A 13,154-nucleotide genomic window follows, 5' to 3' on the forward strand; every position below is an offset into this window, starting at 1 on the left:
CCAGTGGAGGGCCTCGGGCTCATGCAGCACAGTACATACCCCAGAGGGGCTTACAGAGGTGCATCCCACCCTGGGACCTGCACACTCCAGAGGGCAACAGCACAGGCCATCTCCTCCACAGGCCACCCAGAGCCACATCAACCTTCCACCTCCAGTCGCTCACACCCTGACATGCACACAGGGGACCCACACTGCATTGGACAGTGCTGGACACGCAAGGCTTTTCTTCAGGAAGGGACACAAAACTGCATCTCCTAACAAGGAGCAAGCTACCTGCTGAGTCATGGAGTTAGGAACCATCTCCTCCAGCCCAACAGCAGCTAGTAGGTACCTGGACACCAAAGATCTGAGGGGCCTCCTAGAATTGAATCAGAGGTGAGCTGCTATGATCCTGCCTCCACACTCAGGGAAATTTGGAGGGAAAGCCAAGGCAAGGAGGGTGGGCCTCTGGTAAAGGTTCCAAATCTTGATGACATTCAAATCAGGAAGACTCAGTAAGGACCCTCCCATTTCAGCACGGAACGTCACACACAGCACCAACGTGGATTAGGACCTCACAGGCGTTACATTTCATACGAAATCGATCATGTTCCCTTGTTTTTCAATACTGCAGCCCTCAGCCCAGTGGATTATATTTCTTCTAATTCTAAAGCATTAACTGGAATCATTCCTTCCGTCTTTGCTTTCCAAGCTCAGGTTCATATGTGCTACTCTTAGTCTCTCTTTACCCTGTTGCCCTGCCTGCTCCTGTCTCAGATTCCCCCTTTTTTTTCTTTTCATCTTAGTTTTGCATTATTTCTTCTCTTTTCTCTTATTTTTTTCCTTTGTCCATTTTGTTTCTCTTTTCCCTATTTAACCCCTAACTCCTTTAACAGTGATTTTACTATTTTTTCTAATTCATTTCTAAACCTATTCAAAAATATTACTCCAATTTCATATGTGGACTAGAAGAACCGTGGAGGACATTTCAATAAGCTTTTCCCCCTACGGCGCGTGGCTTTGCTCTGAAGTGATTCCAGTTAACTGGGTGTTGCACACTCACTCAGGGGGGTCCTAGATACTGGGCATGGCGGAGGACATGCACTGGGAATACCAACACTTGGATTTTCACCCAGACTAGAAAACTTAAGATAAAGAATCTCATTCACTAGTCCCTTGCATAAAAGTAGAAGAGAGAAAATCCCAGCAGTGGGTAGAAATACAGGCAATAGGAAAAATCCAGGGAACATGTCTCCCTAAGGAGCCCTAACGCTTCAACAACTGAGCCCATTGACACCCCAGTGCAGGAAATTTCAGATAAAGAATTTAGAAAGTTCACAGTTAAAATATTCAATTAACTAAAAGAAGACGTAAGAACTGAATTAAGAAAGTACAGGAAGTAAAATAACATTTCAATAAAGAGATTCTGAAAAAGAATCAAACGGAAATCCTGGAAATGACTCAACAAATCAAATTAAAAATTTAGATGAAAGCCAATAGTTAAGACCACGTAGAAGGCAGATTTTCAGCTTTGAAGATAAAGTATGCTTTTTTTTTTTAACCCAGGGACACTTTAAAACTGAGCTTCAACCCAAGCCTTTTTTATTTATTTATTTATTTAGCTATTTATTTATTTATGTATGTATTTTGAGACAGGGCCTTACTAAGCTGCTTAGGACCTCACTAAATTCCTGAGGCAGGCTTTGATCTTGTGATCCTCCTGCCTCAGCCTCCCAAGCTGCTGGGATTACAAGCACCACTATGCTTGGCCAGAGTATGTAATCTTGAAAATAGAGTGAACAATAAAGAAAAGATGTTAAGAGACCATGCCAAGAATATCCAAGAAATTTGTGATGACATTAAGAGATCAAATCTAAGAATCATTGGTGTAGATAAGGCCTCTAAAATAAAAACTAAAGAATACCAAATTTTCATTGAAATAATATTTTAAAAATTTCCAGACCCAGATACAATTACAAATATAAGATGCATTTAGAACCCCAAAGAAACAAGGTTAAAAAAAAATCATCTCCAAGACATATTATAATTAAAATGCCTAATATGAGAATGAGGATAAAATTTTTTTAAATCTCAAGAGTAAAACAGAAAATGACTGTAAGCTCAGGGGCATGGTTAGCGGCCAAATAAAATTGGACAGAAAGTGGACGAAGCAAGCTTTATTGGAATTTGGCTCTCAGGTGAAATTCCCAGACCCCTGGGGTACAGATCAGGTAGGGACCAGGAGAAAAATGCGCGTGGCCCCAGTGCCTAGGGTCTTTATAGGCCAGAATGGGAGGGAATCCTGAGTGACAGGTAGACCTTAAGGGTCAGTGGAATTTTCCAGTCCACTTAGGACACCATTTGGTGCGCTGCCCTTTGTCTCAGTTGCTCCGCTCTGTCCCCTACAGTCGCCCAAATTCCGACCTAACAATGACATTTAGAGGTAAACCAGTTAGAATTTTTTCTGATCTTTCAGCCCAGCTTCTAAAAGCCAGGAGGGTTTGGAATATATTCTTAAAGATAATGGTTGCCTGCCAAGATTGTTACATCCAGCAAAGCTATCTTTCATAATTGAAGTGAAATAAAACCCTTCCAAGATAAGCAGAAACTAAAAGAATTCATGACTACTAAGTCAGCAATACAGAAAATATTTATAAAACGTTATAAGCAGAAGAAATAAAAAACAAGTATCAAAGCCAGTGGATGGTTGAATCTTAGTAAACGCATAACCAAGTAAAACACAAAAATCTGAACTAAACATTAGAAATAAATCAAAATGGCAGGAAACAAAAATTATCTTTTTATAACTTTGATTGTAAATGGTCTCAACTCTCCAATTAAAAGACACAAACCAAAAAGGCAGGGGAGGGCCTAGGGATATAGCTCAGGGGTAAAGGCATCCCTGGGTTGTATCTCTAGTACAGAAAACAAAATAAACAACTCATTATCTAAAGAATGTCATTGTTGAAAGAAGTACAAGGCATGTGTCAATTTTTGTGTTTCTAGAATATTTAGATTGTTCTTGATTAATTATAAAAGCATAAAATAATTCTGCTCAGGTTATATTTATTTGGCAAGACTGAATCTCAATTGTATTCAAGGTGATTTTAATACATTTTGCTAAAAATTTTTTTAAAGGCACAGACTAGCAGATTAGATTAAAAACAAGACCCAACCATATGTATTTCAAAAGAGACTTACTATACAGGCAAAGACATCCACAGGCTGAAGGTAAAAGGATGGGAAAAGATACACCATTGATCTGGAGATCAAAAGCAAACAGGAGTAGCTACTCTTTCATCTGAAAAATTAAACCTCAAGCCAAAATTAATCAGAAGATACAAAGAAGATCACTTTAGAGTGATTAAGGGAACTATCCAAAAAGCAAGATACAATGACAGTTAAATATTTATGCCCCAAAGGTCAATGCACCTGCTTACACAGAACAAACCCTACATGATTTGAGGGCTAAGACAGATCTCAATATAATATTATCAGGTGATTTCAACACGCCTCTCACCATTAGAAAGATCATCCAGATATAAGCTAAGCAAAGACTTCAGAAATTAAAAATACTATTAAATGAACCTAACATATCTATTGAATAGTTCATCCATCAACAACTGAATTCACTTTCATCTTAGCAGTCCATGGAACATTCTCTAAAACAGATCATATATTAGGGCACAAAGCAAATCTTAGCAAATACAAAACAATAGATAATTCCTTACTTCCTATCAGATCATAATGGAATGAGATTAGAAATTAATGTCAAGATAAAAAACAGAAACCATTCTAACACCTGGAGATTAAATAATATATTTTAAATGAGGAATGGATCACAGAAGAAATCTGGGAAGAAATTTAAAAATTCTTAGAGTCACATAAGAATAGAAATACAGCATTTCAAAATCTCTGGGACAGTATAAAGGTAGTTCTCAGAGGAAAGTTTATAACACTGAATTCCTACATTAAAAAAAAAAAAAGACACCAAATAAAAAGCTAATGTTACACCTCTAAGCCCTAAAAAAAGAACAAACTAATACCAAAATCAGTATAAGACAGGAAAATAATTAAAATCAGAGCCAAAATTAATGAAATTGAAAATTTTAAAAATACAAAAGTTCAAGTAAACAAAGAATTGATTCTTCAAAAAGACAAACATGACCAACCTAAAATGAACCATGACATAAGACTATAGAAAACAAATAGACCAATATCAAATAATGAAATTGAAGTAACTATTATAAATCCTCCCCCCAAAAAGCCCAGGACCAGATGGATTCTCAGCTGAGTTTTATCAGACCTTCAGAGGAGAACTAATAACTATCACCTTCAAATTATTCCATGAAATAGAAAAGGAGGGATCACTGCCAAATTCACTCTATGAAGCTAGTATCACCCTCACATCAAAACCAGACAAAGCACATCAAGGAAAGAAAACTTTAGACCAATATCCCAGATTAACATAGGAACATAGGTACAAAAATTCTTAATAAAATATTGGCAAACTGCATTCAAAAAGACACAGGATCAAGTGGGTTTCATTGCAGGGACGCAAGGTTGGTTCAACATATGCAAATCAATAAATGTAATTCACCACATAAATAGAGTTAAGGACAAGAATCATATGATTATCTCAAGTGATGCAGAAAAAGCATCTGACAACATTCAGCACCCAATCGTGTTTAAACACTAGAAAAACTAGGGACAGAAGGAATTTATCTCAACATGAAAAAGGCTAAATATGACAAGCCAAAGGCCAACAACATACTAAAAGGAGAAGAACTGAAAGCATTTCCTCTAAAAAGAGGAACACGACAAGGAAATCTACTTTCAACACTCCTATTCAACATGGTCCTTGAAACTCTAGCCAGAGCAATCAGGCAGGAAAAAGGAAATTAAAGGGATACAAAAAGGAAAAGAAGAAGTTAAATTATCTGTTTGCTGATAACAATTTTATATTTAGACAGCCCAAAAAGTTCCACCAGAAGACTTCTAGAACTGATAAATAAATTTAGCAAAGTAGCAGGAAACAAAATCAACATACACAAGTCAATCATTTTCCTAGACTTCAATAACAAATTTGCTAAGAAGAAAGTCAGAAAACAATTGCACTCAGAATAGCCTCAAAAAACAAAATACTTAGAAAGAAATCTAACCGAGGATGTGAAAAACCTCTACAATGAGAATTATAGAACAATAAGGAAAGAAGTTAAAGAAGACCTCAGAAGAAGAAAAGATCTCCCAGGTTCTTTGATAGGTAGAATTAATACTGTCTTAAAAGTTCATATGACCAAAAGCAGTACACAGATTCAAGGCAATTCCCATCAAAATATCAATGACATTCTTCACAGAACTAGAAAAAAAACAGCCTAAAATTCACATGGAAGAATAAAAGACTAGAAGAGCCAAAGAAATACTGAGAAATACAATTTACGCCAGTAGCATCATTATACCTGATCTCAAAATACAGCACAGAGCTACCAAAACAAAACCAGCATGGTGTTGTCATAAAAACAGACATGAAGACCAGTAGCATGGAATAGAAGACACAGAGACAAATCCACATAAATACAGTCACCTGATCCTTAACAAAAGTACCAAAAACATACATTAGAGAGTGGGGCACACAAAACCAAGAACCAATAAGTAGGATGGCATCCAATTAAAAAGCTTCTACACAGCAAAGGAAACAAGACCATGAAGACAGAGCCTACAGAATGGAAGGAAAAAACTGCCAACTACTCTTCTGAGAGGAGACTAATACCCAGAATATATAAAGAACTCAAAAAATTCAATACCACACCAAAATAAATAAATAAATAAATAAATAAATGGGCAAATGAACTGAACATTTCTCAAAAGAAGAAATGCAAGTGACCAACATATATATTTATATATATAATATATTAAATATATAATTCTTATAAATTATATATATTATAATACATTATAATATAAATTATTTTAATATATAATATATTATATTAATATATTATATTAATATTAATCACATATAATATATTATATAATTATAATATATTATATTATAATTATTATGATATTGATTAATTATTATAATATATTAATAATATATTAATTATATAGAGAAATAATTATACATAATAATTATTATATATAATATATTATATATTAATAATATATAATTATATATATAATATATTATGATGTATCATATTAATAATATATTATGTTAATATTAATAATAATATATTATAATATATAATATTTATATATAAATATTTATATATATTTATATATAGTTATATAATATTTATGTATATATAAATAACATGTTTTATATATATAAAATATGATAGTGATGATAGTGATACATGCATACCAATGTTCATAGAAGCACTATTCATGATAGCCAAGTTATGAAACTGGCATAGATATCCCTCCATAGGTGACTGGATAAAGAAAATATGGTATGCATACACAATGGTGTTTTACTCAGTCATAAAGAAGAATGAAATTGTGGCATTTGCCAGCAAATGGAGCTGGAGAACATTATGCTAAATGAAATAAGCCAGACTCAGAAAGTCAAGGGTAGAATGTTTTCTCACCAGAATCAGAAGGTCAATTTAAAATAAATGCATAGAAGGAAGACCAACAGGGTAGAGGAAGGGGATCAGCAAGAGGGAGGAGGATAAGGAAGCAGGTAGTGCTGGGGATTAAAATGGAGTCAATTATGTTACATGCCTTTATGAATATGTCAAAATGAACCCCACAATTGTGTAAAACTATAATGAACTAATAAACACATAAATATAAAAGCTAAAGACAAATGCATAATGTATACATCAGAAAATGTATACTTAACTTTTAAACATAATAAATACCTCTTTCTACTTGTTTAAAAAATTTAGGAAGGTATATATTCAGTTATAAGTCATAATTCAATATGCTGGTTTGATCTATAATCCTTTTCATGGTTCAGTTGCAAATATTTTAAGGGGCATGTTATGGTTTTGATGTGACGTGTCCCCCAAAAGCTCACCTGTGAGACAATGCAGGAAGGTTCAGAGGAGAAATGATTGGGTTGTAAGAGTCTTAACCCAACTAATTCCCAGATGGGATTAGCTGAGTGGGTAACTGAAGTGGTAGGGTGTGGCTGGAGAAGGTGGGAATTGGGGCATGGCTATGGGGTATATATTTTGTATCCCGAGACTGAAGTCTCTCTCTCTCTCTCTCTCTCTGATCTTTTTCACTCTCAAGACATGAGATTATACTGCAACTAAAAAATAAGAGATTAAAACCACAGCCCAACTCATACATATTATAGCATTTTTCTTAGTAATTTACTTCTTAGAAATAATTTCAATAGCTACCTTAATAATAGATACACTGTTTAAATTGCAATCCAATAGTTACAACTATTTTAAAATGTCCATTAATGTGAGACTTCAATCACTGTCCACTTGATTATAACGAAGATGCTTGTTAACTCAAACACCAACAATATCTTTTTACCCCCATTTTGTGGAATTTTTCCATCTTTATTGTCAGAGTAGTAATTTCATTATGAAATTTGAATCAAACGAGGCATACATCTCATTCTTTAAATAATCAGACTTCTTAGACTCAAATTGGGAGTCAGTGGGAAATGGATTTCATGAATTCCTTTTGAATGCTACCACATCATACTTAGCAGATAAACGAAATCCTTGACATAAGATATTTAAGACCATCCTATACTTTATATATCAAGTGGAAAAGTAATATTTTTATGCAGAGAGAGGGAGCACATTTGGCATGAGTACAACCATATTATGATCTAGGTTCTCCAAGACTGGGCCACAGGGAGCAGCCAGGCCAAGGAGCAATCCACCTTTCAGTGAAAAGTCTTATCACAAGGGGGAGCCCATTCCAGAAGACCATACCCAGTCAATCCGTGGGATTCATTCAGACACCCCAGCTCTAGAGAGTATTTTGAAGAAGTCTGATGTAGGTGTCACAGCCCCCAAATGTTCTAGGAAAGAATGAAGGAGCAATTCCAATGCCAAGTGCATTTGTCATTCAGAAATGTAGGTTAATTTGATCCACAAATGAATGTTCCATTGTTTCTTACTAATTGTTTAATTCTTTATCCTCTTGATATTTAGTCTACATGCTTTTATGTAAAAGTTCCAGTTTATTTACTTATTTGAGTCATTCTGTTGTTCCTTGATGACTTTAAATGTATTTTGAATGATTTTTTAAATAAGCATTTAATTTTGAAACAATCTTGAATTTATGGAGAAAACAGAACTATATTAATATACACCATCACTCCTGAATACTTTAACATGCATTTCCTACAACAAAGATATTATCCCACTTAACCATAATTTGACTTGGATATTCTCCAACTTTTAATCCTCAAGTTTCACCAGTTTCCAATAACATCCTGTACAGAACAAGCATCCGGTCCAGAATCATGGGTAGCATTTAGTTGTTACACTTTCTTAGCCTCCTTCAATCCAGAAAGTCTCCTACCCGCCCCCCCACCACCACCACTCAGCCCCTGACAATTTGCTGAAGGTCCCACCCTTGCCACTCTGTGGTGCCAGGTGTCTGAAGCTGGCACTACCCCCCCTCAGCCACTCCTCCACCCAGCATGGAGGCCCACCTGCTCAGCCTCATTGAATGGCTTGGTGACAGAGTCCTTCAAAAAGAGGAGGGGAGAGGAAGAGGAAAGACAAATAACTTGGGTTTCTTCATGATCAAATTAATTTGGGGGGAGTGATTATTAATTCCATGGGCTACTTATGCTCCATAAAGTTTGTCTGGAGTTTGGAGGAAAAGAATGAAGACAGTATAAGCTCCCTCTTTTATGGTGCACCATTTGACGCTAAATTGAAGAGTCTGTTACTCATCTGCAGGTTCTTTTCCTTAATGGTATTGCTGAAAGATCCAAATTGAAGCATCTGCTGAAATAGTCTCCTACTGTATGAGGTACTCTTCACTATGAGGTACCTCACTGTATGAGGTACACATATCACTATGGTTTGGATGTGAGGTGTCCTCAAAAGCTCACGTGTGAGATCATGCAAAATGGTTTAGAGGAGAAATGATTGGGCTGTGACAGCCTTAACCTAATCAGTACAGTAATCACCTGGAGGGATTGAATGGGTCCCACGGTGTGGTGTGGCCGGAGGAGGCGGGCATTGGGGCATGACTTTGGGGTATATATTTTGTATCTGGTGAGTGGCATCTCTCTGGGCTTTCCGACCATCTGTGAGCTGCTTCCCTCTGCCACACTCTTCTGCCATGAAGCTCTGCCTCACCTCGAGCCCCGCGGAATGGAGCCAGCTGTCTATGAATCGAGACTTCTGAAACCATGAGCCCCCAAACAAATTTTTCCTCCTCTAATTGTTCTTGCCAGGTCTTTTAGTCACAGCAGAGAAAAAACTGACTAAAACAGTATCACATCATGAATGACTCTCCTTGCTAAACCAAGCTGTACTAGGGTTGCCTTCTCCCAGTCAGGCTGGTAAACTTGAGAAAAACACAACTATTTAGGAAAAAAATAAACAATTAAGAGTAAAAGTGTTTCCAGTTAAGCAATGAGTAAATCAGTCCAGTGAGAAGGAACATTGAAGGCTGTAACTCAGCGTTTTACCAGCTACAGGCATTTCCATAAAATTTGCCAACAACTGGATTATGCACGCCGGGATCAGCGCCCAGAACTGCTCTGTTCTCTCCATTCCACCTATTGTTTTGGGTGCTGGGTGGGAGCAGTAAGTGACCTTTCATCCACTCTTAGGCAGAAGAGAAAATGACAGAACAGGAAAACAACTGTAGTATGAATGACGAGAATAATCTGACTCATTATGAGGCGCCAATTTTGATTAACCTAAGATGCAATGGAAGTCAGATCCTCCTGCACAGCCCACTCCACAGTGTCAGTGTTCAGAGGAAAGTAAGGACAGAACCAGGAACCAGGGCGACAGTAACGTGCAGAGCTATGTCCATCTTTGCTCACGTCCTTGGTAGCAAGTGAGAGATCCAGCAACAGACATAAAAAGCATGCAAAACTCTGGGGGTCTGTCCTCAGAATGGTATAACCATGACTGAGTCCGGGGGGAAATGGGTGAGTCATTCAGAGCTTTGACAGTATCAGGAACTATCCTAAAGTGCAAAGAAAGAATGCGATCCATTCTAGATATTTCACCTCCAGAAACATGGAGAGTATACAGGATAATTCAAAATAGGGAGAGAGAAAGAGAAAAGAAAAAAAGAAGCACATGAGCATTGGAGTTAACATAAAAATTCTTTTTTACGAATTTTTTCATTTTTATAACATTTACTTGCCAGGTGAACTAACATTGCAGTAAAATACACAGAACCCCTAAAATGTCAGATCTTGGCTGGCTCTTCTCAGGACCCCACTTCATGCCAACAGCCATCTCGTGGCCCCAGCCTCTGGCTGCGCTGGTGGTGGCTGATCCTGCTTCTGGAGAACCAGCTGTGAATAACCTGAGCAAGTCCCTGTGCTGCAGGAGGAGCCTCCCACGGTCGTCACTGCTTTCTTACTGGTATGCAAGATGGCTTCATTTTTGTTACCTTTATAGTTTTATGGGGAAAAATTATTTGATCTAAACAGTAATTTAAAATTAATAAAAATGTATTGGATATGGAGCTACTAAAAGCTTCTTCGACAAAAGACCAGGCGGGAAAAAAGCCCATGAAACAAGTATTGGAATTTTCAGTGTCAGCCAGTGACTGGCCAGACCAGGCTGAGTGAGGAGCTCATTTTGAACATGTACGCGTGTCTTCTCCAAGGTCTTCTCAGGTGCCCCCTCCTGTTCCAAGAAGGATGCTCACTGTGGAAGAAACAGCCTGACTCCTGTCGACTCTTAATCCTTCCATGGATTCCAAGCAAATTACCATCAACCCACTAATCCTGCTGGTAGACTGGATCCCACGGAGGAGCAGAACCAGGAAAGCTGGGGCTGGGTCCCCTCTGGACTTCACTGCCGGCTTCTCTCAAGCGAGAGAGCGGTAAGAGTGGCCTCTAGTGACCGATTTTATTGTTGCAGTCCCCCGCGGTGGGCTGGATTGCTTCACAGCCCTGTCTCCAGGTACTTAGCTTCTCATTTCTGGACTTGTTTAAGCAAAGCAGCAGTTTCCATTACAGGACCTAAGGAAATTGATTTCATCTAAACCTCCAAGTTCAGTTGACAGAGCCGTATCACGAAATCAAATTAAAGTTAAATCTGAAACGTGGTGCAACCTGGGACCAAAGCATCAGGAGCTCCTTTGGGGTGAGGCAGGATGGCATGACCATGCACGGTACCCACGCTGATACCTGTGTCAGTGTGTGCCAATGACCCTGGCTTGAGGCTTACCTGAGACAAACTTCATAAGGATGGCTTAGGTAAACTGCTGAAACCTCGCTCTGGTTATCCTGCAGCCATCTGAATTTCTGTATATAGCCGCTAGCATTGATCTGCTCATTTCAAAAGAGATTTTGGTAGGAGAAGCCATAGACTGAGACTGGGGAGATTGCAGTGAAAGAAAAATTAAAGTGATTTTACTACAAGGAGGGAGATATTTTAGAAATTCTAATCTCAGAGATGGCTTAAATTAATGGAGACAGGAAGGTACCCTTTAGGAAGAGATTTAATCCAAGCAACTAATTTTAACATTTTAATGTGTGATTAAAATATGGATACATGGGGTTTTGCTGAACTATATGGAATAGTAGCATTATATTCAAATACAGCCCATCCTAGAATAAAGGCTTCCTAAATTTTTACCAGTCAGAACCCCAGGCCACCCAATGACAAATTTTAAAATGTAAAATATTTGCATCCAGAGAGGTGTAATTTTCAAGATCATTTAAACGACTAAGTTTTGTCTGTAAGCAACAACTTTCTACTATGAGAAATGAAGCTCCTTATCAAGGGAGCGCCCTGTGCTAGTCCCTTAGTAGTGGTGGCAGGTAATTAAATTTGTGTCCTAAAATTTAGCCTACAGGTGTTCCATCCCTGAAGTGCATGAGTTAATTAACATCTTAACTCTGAAGATGCCAACGCCTGCAAAACTGTACACTGTTAACATCTAAATCGATGCAATATGATGTAATGTCTGCCAAATTATTTCCCTGTTAGACTTAATTCCTGAGGTGCTGCAATCCTAAAAATGAATAAATGACAGAATTTGTAGGTTAATCTCACTGCCATGTTCCTTTCAGTTTTATAAAAACCGTTCTCAGTGAGCATTCAAATATATGGATAGAAAGTCAAATATGCATCATATATTTTAGAGTTCCCCCAGAAGAAAGTCTATTGTAAATAAAATTCTGTTTTTCAGGTTGCAATTGAATAGATTTCTTTAAAGGTTCTCTATTTTCAGGAGCATGCCCTGCTAGTCCAAGTCCAAATATCACCAATAATGAGAATACAAAGTTTCCCAGATAGTCAAGTAGCAAAGCATTCGCTGAACTTACGTGGATTCCCCGCTGCCGCCGGGCTCCAAGTCTGCGGAGGCAGCAGCAGCAGCACCTGGAGGAAGGCGCGGGCGGCGGAGGCCATGCTCGCTGCGCTCGGCGCCCGCGGCTGCGAGGACGGCGGCGGCTCGGGTCGCCTGCGCTCCCGCCCTGCGCGCCGCCCGGGCCCCGCGCTCCGCAGCTCGGCTCCCCACTCGCCCGGCTCAGCCGCCTGGCACAGGAGGAGCCGCCCGTCCCGCCGCAGCGCTCTCACGACGGCGACCTCCCGGCGCCTCCACCGCTCCGCGCCGGGCTGCGCCTCCAGCACCTGGCCGCGGTGGCAGGCGCGCCCGGGAGGAGTCGGGAGCCCGGCCCACGCCCCCGCGCCGCCCTCCGCGGCGACACACCTGAGGCTCCTCCCCGCCGCGGGCGCAGAGCCCCCGCCTGGCGCTAGTGCCTGGCCGTCACCCTGTGGCTGCAGGACGCGGCTGTTCGCGGAACTGGAGAGCGGGGACTGCAGGGGAACCGTCTCCTGTTTTGCTCAAAAGATGGAGCGGAGAACCCCGCAGCGGGGACTCCTGCGGACGCGCACTTGGCTTTGCTGGGACTCTGACTAGCATGGAGGCTCAGAAGCCAGCCAGGTGCAGGCCGGCCGGTTCCGCTGGGGCAGCAATGCAGGGTGGACGCTGTAGTCATTTAACATTTTGCTATTTTGATTTTTGGCTTTCGTTGG

General features: G+C 39.3%; 1 protein-coding gene across 5 annotated transcripts in view; it reads right to left on the reverse strand.

The window, feature by feature from the left end:
- LOC306643356 (contactin-associated protein-like 3) overlaps nucleotides 1-12,792 on the reverse strand; it is a 212,697-nt gene extending 199,905 nt beyond the window's left edge. For 3 of the 5 annotated variants that reach the window (XM_079109426.1, XM_079109429.1, XM_079109425.1), the window contains exon 1: nucleotides 12,443-12,791. In XM_079109426.1, coding sequence (XP_078965552.1) covers nucleotides 12,443-12,527 — 85 coding nt within the window. In that variant the 5' untranslated portion in view covers nucleotides 12,528-12,791. Of the gene's footprint in view, nucleotides 1-12,442 lie in introns of all 5 variants that reach the window. The other 2 variants (XM_079109428.1, XM_079109427.1) reach the window with 1 other exon arrangement.
- Between the last annotated feature and the right edge of the window lie 362 nt (nucleotides 12,793-13,154).

Source organism: Sciurus vulgaris (assembly GCF_902686455.1).
Source record: "Sciurus vulgaris genome assembly, chromosome: 13".
Lineage (NCBI taxonomy): Eukaryota > Metazoa > Chordata > Mammalia > Rodentia > Sciuridae > Sciurus > Sciurus vulgaris.